Source organism: Lepisma saccharinum, chromosome 1 (assembly GCF_977018435.1).
Source record: "Lepisma saccharinum chromosome 1, izLepSacc3.1, whole genome shotgun sequence".
NCBI classification, from domain to species: Eukaryota; Metazoa; Arthropoda; class Insecta; order Zygentoma; family Lepismatidae; genus Lepisma; species Lepisma saccharinum.
The window spans coordinates 117,686,860-117,699,744 of record NC_139229.1 but is presented as its reverse complement, the minus strand read 5'-3'; the positions used below and the strand labels follow the sequence as shown (position 1 = coordinate 117,699,744).

The 12,885-nt window shown below is 36.4% G+C and overlaps 1 protein-coding gene across 2 annotated transcripts in view; it reads left to right on the top strand.

The window, feature by feature from the left end:
- Positions 1–12,885, top strand: part of didum (dilute class unconventional myosin) — a 178,102-nt gene that overhangs the window by 130,400 nt on the left and 34,817 nt on the right. For both annotated transcript variants that reach the window (XM_083137372.1, XM_083137363.1), the window contains exons 20-25: positions 892–1,029; positions 4,577–4,726; positions 6,467–6,569; positions 8,035–8,224; positions 8,965–9,163; positions 12,482–12,575. In XM_083137372.1, the coding sequence (XP_082993498.1) occupies positions 892–1,029; positions 4,577–4,726; positions 6,467–6,569; positions 8,035–8,224; positions 8,965–9,163; positions 12,482–12,575 (874 nt within the window). The remainder of the gene's footprint in view (positions 1–891; positions 1,030–4,576; positions 4,727–6,466; positions 6,570–8,034; positions 8,225–8,964; positions 9,164–12,481; positions 12,576–12,885) is intronic.

Sequence of the window (12,885 nt, the reverse complement as noted above, 5' to 3'; positions counted from 1 at the left end):
TGTGTTGGTATGTCGCTTCTGAGAAATACATTGTGAAACGTGTACTCAAACAAGTACTATACATTTATACATGTTTTAGCAGCACTTGTTTCTTTTGTTATAACTTTGTATCACTTCTCTTTTAAAGTAGGTTGGAAGTCTAAATTAAACAAAGAATATGACCTGCAAAGTGTAATACAAATAATTAATATTAAATTTCCATTATAATTAATATATTCTGGGATACCCATGCGTAGGAAAGCACCCCCAGTGATTCATTGCTTTATATTGACATTTTATACATTTATAAACAAGCTTGAAATATGTGATGGTGAATGTGATCATCATGCATAGAATAGTCCTTAACGGTCATGGCTGTAGACAGAGAAAACTTTCAGGGAGGGTTTACACACAATTGCACCTTAGTGTGTGCTGTGGGAGGTGGTGGAGGGGTATGAAGCCCAAGGTGCAAGTTTCGACCTTCAAGTTTCAGCTTGAAGAGGGGCAACATTGGAAAGAAGATGGCCAGAAGTGAGAGTGGAGGGGTTGTAGGTAGGTTGAGATTGCAAGAATTATACCTGTTTTACACAAGTTTCACGAATTTCAAATGTTAGAACATTTTTGGCTCAATTGTCCTTAAGAAGGATTCTCTCATTGTCTCCTTGTTGCATTTTTATAAAGCTTTGGATAAGTATTTGAAAATGAGTTCCCAATTTTAGTTTCTGAACTTGCAAAATACCAGACGTTTCGGGAGGGGTTTGAACCCTAACACCCCTCCGCTCTAAAACGGCCTTGTTAAAGATTGTCAACTATTCATGTTTCACCTGTGATACATGAATAAATGAATGAGTATTTGTAAGCAACAGGTAACGCACAATGAGAACTGCAGTTCTGGCATCTCTCTTTCTACAGGATTTTGGCTATGGTTCAGTCAGATCAACAGCAAGTGCCTCTTCTACCAACACTCACATCAGAGTGGACACCATTGAGTGGCTTCAGGAAACGAAATCTGGAAGTGCCAGCCCGGAAGGGAAACAAGTAACAAATCAGGTATGAAAGGAAAGGGATATAGTATTGATATTCCTTGTAAACCTTTCAAGTTCTAGCCCAGGGGTTTCCAACTGGCGGCCCGCGGGCCGCATGCGGCCCCCGTTGCCTTTTTTGCGGCCCGCGAAGCCAGATTGCAAAAAAACATTAATATAATTTATTTTTATTAAAATACGTTCTATTTTTACTGAAGGAACGAAAGCTCTGTGAAGAAAGACAATATCACAGGTAGAATTGATTTGGCAGTCAATAATGATCATCAGAAGAATCTAAAGTGGCGTAACTTTCTCTTCACACCATGCATTCCATCCCTTCGCTATGTGGAATGAACTCCACAGTTTCCGCGAATGCTTCATTCACTCTTTGTGTTTAGAAACAAACTGCAGAGCGGCGCTATAGAGATCTGTTTTACTACGCACTACAAGGTGCTGTACTACGCACGAAGTACGAAGAGATTTCCAGTGTTCCAACTCGGATTGTACTGCGACTGATTGTTCAAGTTTGTGCAAATATTGAAATGAGCAATATCTTCAAAAAACGTAAGATTGAAAATGAAAATAGCTTCTCTCCAATTTGAATTGCGTGATTTGCAAGGCGATGTAGTTCCTTCAAACTAGGCAAGAAAAGGGGCCAGAGTTTTTCAAATACCTTTCAAACGAAAGCTTTCCAAACCTTCGTAGTTTTGGGCAAAGAATGACATCGATGTTCGGCAGCACATACACGTGTGAAAATGTTTCTTCTTCAATGAAGTTCATCAAGAATCGCTACAGAAGCCGACTCGCAGATTCTTCACTGCTTCACCTTCTGAGACTTTCAAGTACAGAAATTGAAGTGGACATTCCAACTTTAATAAAAGAAGCACATCGACCACAATTTTCACATTGAACACTTACTATGAAGGATTCTTATTTGTATGGTGTGTTTTTCATTTCTTTCAATTCATCCATAAGTATTGGGTTTTTGTGAAATAAATTGTAATTATACAATTTTGATTTGTGATTCCATTGTTTTTATTGCCTCATTTTAGAAATTTAGGTCATGCGAAAGTACTACATTTTCAGTTCAGTACTTACAAGTTTTGTAATTTTTAGTCCCCCCCCCCCCCCGAAAAAATTCGGCCCGCCAATCAACTGCTGGATATAATTTTGGCCCTCGGACCTTTTGAAGTTGGAAACCACTGTTCTAGCCAAACAGTTTGTTTTACCATTGTGTGGCCACAATTCATAATACATTTGCATTGTCATGCTAAAAGTTTGTTTTCGGAAAAAATGCAAGAACTAGTAATTTTAATTGTGCAATTTCAAAGACACAATTTTCATTAAATGCAAAATATTAAATTTAATATGAAACAGGGACTCCTGAAAGCATACTATCTATACTTCTTTTTATCAATGACTGTAATATAAAACATTGGCACAGATAAATAAAAAGTTTATTAGTGTAAACTTGTTTGTCATGTTCACTTTATAAAGTTCTAATACATCACCTACTTTAATAATAATAATAATCACCGTTCTGTTTTTCATATAGTACAAAGTTTTACAAAATTTTATTTATTACATGGAAAAATTCAGATGAGCCATATACCCCTTCTAAGTAGCAAATAATGTGAGCATGGATGGAATAATAACTGCACATTGCACATTATCTTCATTCTTGTTGCAGTTTTAAAACAAAGTTTTGCTTTGTTGTCTTGCAATTGCATTTAATTGCAGTTAAGCTGCACAGTTACTTTAAAAAAGAACTGATTGTACAGATTTTCTTGGAAGATCTTTAGATAGTCAATTGTAAAGATATTGCTGCGTGAATGTTTTGATCCCTGCATGGCATAGACTTTTGCTTAAAATATTTGTGAGATAATCAGAATTCTAAAGTACCTATATATTAATCATGATATTCATTTTTGTCACCCAATTTTTACAAAAGTAATGAAAACTAATGCAAAAATATTATGCAACATTCTTGCAATCTCACAAGATACCTGGGCTTGCAAAATCAGCTGATATTGGTGATTAAATTCAAACTTATACTTTCCAGTACTAATGTATTGGTACTAGTCAACTTGAGCATAATTTTAATCTTTCTGAGTACATATGATATTTTACATACTCACATGTGTTGTTGTTTTGTTTTTTTCAAACTAACTTTGTGCGGTTATTAGGGTGGAGTGAAAAATATGAAACAATTGCCTATAAGACATTGAATTTTTCAATACATTCGATAATGTTTGGAAAGCAGATGAATTTATAAGAAGTCAAAGGTATTTTACAGTGTTCATAAGTATTGTATAGGTTGCTTTTGCACAGTGGAGATGTAATTTTTTATTCATGAACATAAATTATATATATAATTCCAAATTCCATATTTAATCCAAATTTTAATTCTCTTGGGGAGGCGGAAGAAATTTTCAGAAAAAGAAATAAAGAATTTCAAGCAACACGAGAGTATCTATTACATGCTATTGGATTTAAAATTTTCAACTTTCATTTATTTTTACTCACCTCAGAAATTCTCCTGGCTGTTCAACAGCAAGTAGTATTTTGTACCAGGGTCATGATTTTTATTTTTTAAAAGATAATTTTTGGATTTTTTTTATTTAAATTGATTTTTTAAATTATTTTAAAAAAACATGTTTAAAATTGCTTGTATGGTTTTTAGTACCATACATTTAGATATATGTTTTTTTTTATAGAAAAGCTTGTTCTGGTAAATGGCCATGTAAATTATTTGAACAGATTGATAAAGCAAATAAAAAAAGATAATTATACAGTTGTCTGTTTCTGATACTCTATACATGAACCTACTTGGAAATTTTTTGTTGAGTGTGTAAATGAAACTATAATAATTTCAGTAACTTTTCTTCCAGTGAAAATAAAACATTCTGGATGTACTACATATATAATTCTAACTTAAAATATGTTTTATAGAAGATATTTTTTTGCAGTGTTTGTAGCTGAATTTTGGTGATTTTTTTTTTAATGATAGTTTGCCAAATAACAGCTGCCATGTTTATTTGCAGTTTAATGATAATGACATTATTTGCTCTTTAACATGATTAGTATTTTGTATATTATTCTACACAGCCTATACAGTATTTCAGCACTGTATCTGAAACTTTAAGGAAATAAATAAATAAAAATGTTTGCTATTTTTGCCTATAAATGTTATTGAATTTTAAATCTAGAGAAATGTAAGGGTGTTTACAGTTTACATATTACATTTCCTTTCGTATGAGCTTCACCCCATCAATTTTGGTTTCTTTCTTTTCCTTAGAGCCTTATAAACACAATTATGAGATTTATGTACTTTCACCAAAAGTGATTCTGATATCTACAAAATCATTATGTAGTTTATAAATTATTTCTTTATAGTGAAGCATACATACCTACAAGAAGTTTAAGATCAGTGACAATCTGACTGTTACATGTTGGTGCAAAGTATTTATTAATGATGATTTTATCTACATCAGATAACAGTACTGAAGGTAATAAATAATTATTATGTCATATATAGCAGCCAATTGTTATCTAATCTTGTTATCAACTTTCAGATTGATGTGGATGTTGGTTTAGTTTTGAAACTTCAACAGAAGGTGAAGGAATTGGAGAAGGATAAGAGCCGGTTGGAGAAACGAGTTGAAGAACTGGAAAAAGAAGACAGCCCAACTGATGGTATCACCAGAGCGCAGGATAGTATTCGGGTAGGTGATCCATTAAACTTGTTAATATTTATATTAGGGATCGGATAGATAATTGGTACACTCTCTGTATCTGCCAATATAGGCATAATTGATGTATTTGTAATTTGATTGGGCCCATTTTTTTTTAAAGTAAATAATAAATATGCAACTTCTTTTGCATTGCACCTATAAAATATACCAATAACAGATATTCTACTGATCAGTCATAAATTGCAAATGGTACTTGACCAAAGTGAATGGTTCGATGACCTCATTAATAAATCTGTGTTATCGGGAGACTGCAATGCAAATGAATCTGCATATTTAGACATGTACTTTTTTAAAAAGTAAAGCATGTAGATTGTGTTTGTATCAATAAAAATTATAACAAAATGGCAGAATATTTAAGATACTTATGGATGCATCAGATCAGTAAAGTTATCAGTATTTTTACTGATAAAACAATACACCGATTTGCCTGTAGCGGCCAATACTAATAGAGTACGGGTTAATACGTCCCATCCCTACTATAGTTGATCTCTTTGCTTGGAATCCAATTTGAGATTCATAAAATTTGCATTCAGTGACGTCCATCAGTCTCGCATATGGTATTATAGTCAGTATTTTACATGCAATGTTTAGCATTGTAAGTGACCTGTTTTCTTTATTTGTTCAGGCAATTCTTGCATAGTTCCTGGTTTCAGATGCGTCACTACATTCAAAGTTCCTATATGTAATGTATTCTTAGTCTGTTTCACATGCTTTTTTTCAGCATCCATGAATCTGTTGGGCCTTTCTTTGTTGAGTTTTATAGGGTCATTGCCCTTAGGAAGATTAGCTCCCCCAGCCCTTCGGTTTTCTGTTCGAGTTTTCCTTTACATAGCCTCTGATAATCCTTCCCCCACCTGCAAGGCAATAGAGGCTGGGTTTATTTAGTAGTGGCTCCATCTTGCCACATCACAGAATTTTCTCTGGAACCTTGCCACACCACATCTAACTGCATCCTCCAATCTTGCTGCTGCTTGTCCATGGCTGTTTCCAGTTAGCCAATATATCTGCTGGCTGTTTCCCTATCTGTAACCTGGGGACACACTTGGTGGCATGCACCTCTGCCTCTGGGAAGGGAACTCTGAAGGTGTTTGGTTTATCTCACTCTTACAGTAATTTCTTTTGAAATAAAATTAAATTGTTACATTTCTACATCTTGAGGGGAAGGATGATCACATGTCCTCCAACTTAACTGATATAGCATAGCTTAATGTTAATGCAGGAAAAATTTGCAAATTTACAAGATTAGTATACAAAAAAGTTAAATAAAGGGCATCACACCACGTGCCATCATTTCAATAAGTAGCAGAAGTTAAGAAGGTCCAGTTTTGGCATGTACTAAGTTATGTTACCCAAACTTTTGCCACATCAGGTTGCTTCTTCAGGATTTAAGACAAGAATCAATGTGACAGCCAGTCACGAAAAAGGGACTGGTGCCTGAATTATTTTTAATTTTGTCTACCCGTGCCCTGGCATATGTTAACTTGCTAATAAAAAACAAGAAAATTGTGAATGAATTAGTTTGATGCATTGTAGTGATACTTATCATACAAGAGATAATTTGAACCATTACCCCCTCTTCAATTTTTTCCATCCTACATTTAATCATTGATAAAATGTGACTAAGACTAAATATCCATGTAATGGTTCTAGAACATGTGTTTACATCTTTGTATATTGTTATAAAAACAGATTTTTTTGTTTTTCTTCCAGTTACAAGAGTTGGAGATGGAGAATGCTAAATTGAAAGACAATATTAGTCAGTTACGAGAATCCATTGCTGTTAGCACCTCGGAAAGTTCAAAAGAACTTATGAGTAAGTTTTTACATATTTTCTTCATTTACTAGTGCAAATAAATTGGTACCTTATTCTTGAATGTGTACAGTGGAAACTCCATTTTACATTTCTCAGTGGACCAAGTTGAAATAACTTAAAATGCAGGAGAATGTAAAATTGTGGGAATTTTCTAACACTTTGGTATGTTGGATCATCAAGATTAAATGTAGGATGCAGGAAAATGTAAAATCAGGGTGTTTTATTTACACATTGACACATTGTACTCCAAATATTTCACATTTTCTGAACAGGACTACCAAATAATCATTGCGACTTACTTCAAGAAGAATTTCCTGTTGTAATTGCAAGCTGAAATAAATTCTGCCTTAAAACCTGCAACCATTGTGAATATGATCAATTCATCACAGAGAAACTCCTTAACATGTGTTTTATATAATTTTAAAAAAATATTTTTGGCACATCAAAAGGTGAAGTTTGAATTCAAATATGAAGTTTTGTTTATATTCAATGTTCTGATCATGATGCTAGGTAATGAACAAAAATAATAAGATATAGTGTAAAACTTTTCTGTAAGTTCTGTTTGGAATTTTTGTTTGTTAAACAGGGATGCAATCTGTTTGTTAGTGTGCAGTCGTAATTGGAGATTTTCCATTGCCTATTTTAACCCATTCCAACACTACAGAATAGGATACATTTCTTCTCTCATTCTTGAGTAAACTAATATTTTATTGGACTGTTTTTTGTTTGAGTGATTAGGTCTCATATTAAAACCTTGACTAAGTCATTAATATCAGTCCCTGTGTCTACCTGAGGTTATCTTAATAGCAAGGAGACAGAAGTAAAAGTCTCCTATGTATTAACGGTATTTCTCACTCACTTCCTTCTCCCTGCCATTGTCTTAATGATTTCGTGTATTCCGTATCTACAACATACTGAATCTGTGAATATGTCCTAATGAGCGGAATACATTTTCAATGTATTTATTCAGCAATCTGTATATAACTTGAAGTAGGGATGGACCAATACAAAACTTTGCCAATATCAATGAAGTTCTAATATAAAATTTACCAATAACAATAATAAAAATTCTACCTATATGCTAGAAATGTGAATCATTCCTTGAAGAATGTGAATTGTTCATTAACATCCTCAAGGCAACTCCCAATAGATTTTGCTTTGTAAAAAACTTCATATTTAGGTATCTACTTTACAAAACTAGGGCATACAGGCTACTTGTAGAAATATTGGATATACATATCATGCCTATATAAAGCAATATTGATTAGCTACTTAATCTGTCTCCTCACTATATTTTCACTTCAAGAAACATTGTTTCAGGAATTGCATGATTTGAAATTTTTAACAGTAAAAATAACATGCCTTGCTATATGGTATTTATAAATAGTTATTTAACATAATTTTACCAAATTTAGTTTCAGCATGTTGGCAGTCTATCTGAATGTTTTCTTGTTGCCTATTACAGCCCAGTTTGATGCCCTGCAGGAAGAGCTGTCCAGGAGGAGAGAGGAGTGCATTCAGCTGAGGAGCATTCTTGCCAACAAAACTGAAAACCTCAAGAGCATAGCAAGGAGCAATTATGGCCATGATGTTGACATCATAAATGAAGATGGGGAACTTGTTGAAGTGTGCAATACTCTGAAGGAAACCATTAGGTGAGGTTGTATGCAAGACTTAACAGCAGAGATTAAAGCATAGGCCATTGTTGTGAATGAAGATGCAACTGGTGTGTCATAACACTACATGCGAGAAGTAAAAATAATATGGAATATTACTTCCTTTGCTTATCAGGCAACTGGAAAACAGATATTTAGAGATATTTTTTAATCTCAAGAATGTTGCGTTGGCATCTTCTTTCACAGTAAACAGGAAGTCTCAGGTTTACAGAGTTCACAAAGGTTAAAAGTCCCTGGCCTATCCCACCTTTTTTTCCTAGTCTTGTCCATGGTCTAAGGTCCTGTCTGCACCTAATCCTAAGGTTATATACTCCATTGAAATGATCAGTGTTTGAAAGGCAACAGATCTTGTTGCAGGATCACTGACAGACAATTCTGCAAAGGTAATGCAGTGGAAAAAAAAGGGCAATGTGAAGAGGGCTGGCTCAATAGCTCAGTTGGTAGAGAAATGGCATATGCCAGAGACCAGGGTTCGAGTCCTGGTTGAGCCTGCATTTTTCACTTTAATTGTAATTTCAACAATTTGCATACCTGCATTTTGCTATATCGGAACAGGCAGTGCCTAGTGTTTGCACTACAGATATCAGCACAACCTTATTTAATGCTACTCACTGCTGTTCTTTGTATTCTATCTCATATAAATGTGAAGTTTTGCAGTTCATTATATGTAAGACTGTGGTAATAATAGGCATATCTGTACATATTGCATTCTTGAACAGGCAATTGGAAGATGAGCACCAACAAGATAAAAAGAAATTCAAAAATATGGAAGAAGAATACAAATTGGAGATTGAAAGGTTGAAGGAAGACAATGACCGGCAGCAGAAACTGCTTTCGCAGAACCTTACAAAGAGCCCTCAGTCACAGACAGAAGCATTCATGCAACATGAAATCACCAGACTAACAGCTGAAAACTTGGTAAGCATCCATTTTTATTTGTATATACAACCTTAGTGACAATGAAGTTCGACCAGTCACAAATATAGGAGTGCGTTGTGAAAGAAGGAGAACACATGCATATGCTGAACATATTTTATTCAGCAGGCTACACGGAACAAAGGAAAACACAAATTTCCGCTGCAACGCAGCAATGTATGGTGTCCACACAAAATAAAACATTTTCGTCCATCTACACGTGACATTGAAGTTCGACCACTGTTAGAGGGGATCGTGTTTACCATGGTGTGAAGCCGCCCCCATCGGCGAATAACTGTGGCAATGCGTCTGGGCATGCTGCGGACCAGTCGTTCAAGGTATTCCACATCGATGCGGTGCCATTCCTCCTGCAGGCAGGCGATAAGAGCAGCCACTGTCGTGGGTCCCCTCTGTTGCACATGTCGCTTAAGAACACGCCACACATTCTCAATGGGCGAGAGGTCGGGACTCGATGGTGGCCATGGCAGAGTTTGCATGTGATGGCGAGTCAACCATTCTCTTGTCAGCCGCGCTGTATGAGGCCTGGCATTGTCGTGTTGAAAGATGAGACGCCGCCTGTGGAACAGGTGCCTTCGCACCGTGGGAAGATGCCGCTCCAGTATACGTGTATAGGCATGTGCATTCACAATGCCCTCACAGATGTAGTGTGCCAACCCCAGATGCCGTCATGCATCCCCATACCATTCCGACGCAGGTTTCTGTACCCGACGTGCATAACATTTTGCTTCATTCTGTTCCTCCTTTCGACAAATGACTGTTTTCCGTATTTTCCCGTACACAACATTGAAAATGGATTCGTCCGTCCACAAAACCCTGTTCCACTGCCGAAATGTCCATCCCCGGTACATTCGTGCCCACCGTAGTCGATTGCCTTTGTTCAACATGGAAAGGAAGGGTTTACGTTTCGCCTTGTACATTCGGTAACCGCATCGCTGTAGGTAAATGCGAATGGTTCTGGTTGACACTTCAATGTGAAAGCGTTCTCGAGTCCACAGTCGTAATTCGGCCACAGAAACATGATTGTTGGTCTGGATATAGCACCTAAATATCCGTAGGTCACGAACGCTCAGCAGGCGTTTTCGACCGGGGGCCTTACCTGGCTCTGTAGTACCCGTATTTTGGTGGTGTTTGATGATGCAGTGGACGGTTGACTTGGGTAAGTTCAGTTGGCACCCTATTTCCTGTTCACTGAGTCCATCCCGTTGCAACTCCACCACTCTTCTCCTCACGGTGTTGTCAATAGGTTTGCCCCTGGCCATGGTGACGATGCACTGCGGTTCCTCGGTGCACAACACGCGCTTATATACGGGGGACTCCCTTATCGTGTCCGTGACGTCATGCTTCCGTCGAATGTGCCACTATCTGGAATTTTCCGTATGGGTCTGGTGCCTGGTCGAATTTCAATGTCACGCGTATATTTCCCCATTTTCGTTCTTTACGTGACCTTGGGTGCAACATGCTGGGATCACGATTCTTGCCTGCTCACACGCCTCCTCTTACACACATGCGTCAGCGGGTCACTCATTTCACCGCCTATGCCTCTGTGCATTTAATCACGTATTCCTTTCTGGTCGAACTTCATTGTCACCAAGGTTGTATATTGAAATTGTGTTCAGTGAATTAGCAGATTTGTATTTCTATCTGTCTCTATATCTCTATCAGAGTGGCTACTCACCGGGAATTCCTTATATTCCAGGTTATATGCGTGAATTATTGGCTCTGGGATTTATGCGTGAATTCTGTTTGACTTTTTCTCTGGAGATGTGAAAAATTGGAACTTTCATTAATCCAAATCCCATTGAATTTATACATATTTTATTAATGCCCTGAGGCAAGTTTCACAATTTAGCTTTTATTTTTATCAAGGAAGGAAAATAAACATACAACAGTATTCTCTCAGTCAGTTTGCTTTGTTAGTGTCTTTTGCAGTACAATCTATCTGACAGACGGAAGATTATTGCAAGATAAGATTAAAGTTAACTAGTTAAAATTGAAATTCTTGTACAATTAAAAATTTTTGTAGATGTATTTTCAGTCTGAGTATGTCAAATGTCAAATGTAAACTACACACCTCTATGTATATCTTTCATCTAAATTGAATCAGGATTTTTGGATACGTTGGACACAGAGACTTTATATTGGAAATATATTTGTGTGTGTGTGTGCATGTGAGTGATGAAAGGCGGTAATGCATAAAGTTGAAATGGAGAAAACATCTACTTTTCCCCTTGAATTTTTGGAAAGTTCACCTTGGAAACTGGGAATTATACTTGAATTCCATCATGGCCCTAGAGTGGCCACCCTGCTCTATTTCTATCTCCCCCCCCCCCCTCTCTCTCACCAATACATTGTGAAATGCTCAAGGGGTAAATTGACCCAGTCAACTGTCAATGGTGCAATTTGTCAACATTTGTGGTTGAAAACCATTCGCAAGTCCTGCATACATACCTTTCAACCATGTCACATGCCGAGTGGTTAGCACATCGTGCTGAGATGCTAGGGGTCCCGGGTTCGAATCCTGCTCAGGCTTGGTTGTTTGTAAATGTCCATTCGTCAATTTCATCATTTCATCCCTCATCCCTATCTTCGCAAATTAGCCAAGAGGCACAAAACGCGAAGTAAAATAAATCAAATTATAATCATAATCAACCATGTCACATGAATGAACTGAGAACAAACTGCCATGAACTTTGACAGTCATCTGGAAGGGCACAAGCGGCAGTTTGTGGTGATATTGGATGAGGCATACATTTATCTTTCAAACTGTGGCAGAATTCGAGCCATAACATCCCACAGTAGTGAACCAAGGAGACATTGTAACTTTATTCGCCAGCACAATGTGTTCATAAATGTTTCTGCATACTGTTATGTAGAGAAGTTAGCAATTCATAAGGTTGACCACAATGCAAAGGTAAATTCCACATACTTTCAGAACAAATGGCATCATGCATTTGCATGGACAATGCATCAGGTCATACTGAGAGATCCTCGCTCAAGTTTTACCTACAAAGGAGCAGGAACAGCAATTTGTGTTGTACCCTTCACAGATGATAGAGTGAAGAGCCCTGAAGCCCTGAGCCCCATGGATTTTGTTGCAGCTTTGGATTCCTCAAGTGTCGCTTGCTTTTTTACTTTTGTACTATATTTCAACTCTTATCAGTGATCCTAAAATGATGAATAAGTGTTGTTTTTATCACAGGCTGTAAGATTTTTATTAGTGTTATGTATGCTGAGGTTACAAATACTTGGAGATTATTATTTTTATCTTTAAATATTAAAATAACTTTCTGTTTTTCATAGGATCTCCAAGAGAAATATGATGCTGTATCAGAGCAGGCAAAGAAATTGAAGAGGCAAGTGAAGCTGTATGCAAAGAAGTTGAAAGAGATGGGAGGTAAGTAATTTAAACCAGTCTTTGGTATCATTATTATAAATAAAATTCTGTTCAAAAATGTCCTGTTACATTCATAATGACTTGTTGATCCAGTCCACATATTGTTATAAAATCATGAATTTGAATCATGTGGCGCTTGCATTAGGTATGTACAGTGGAACCCTGATTTTACGTTCCTCAATTTTACATTTTCCAACATTATACATTCAATTTGAATTGAATGAACATTGCAAAATGCTTTAAAATTTCTCTCGATTTTAAATTTCCCCACATTTTAAGTTTTTTCAACTTGGTCCACTGGAAAACGTAA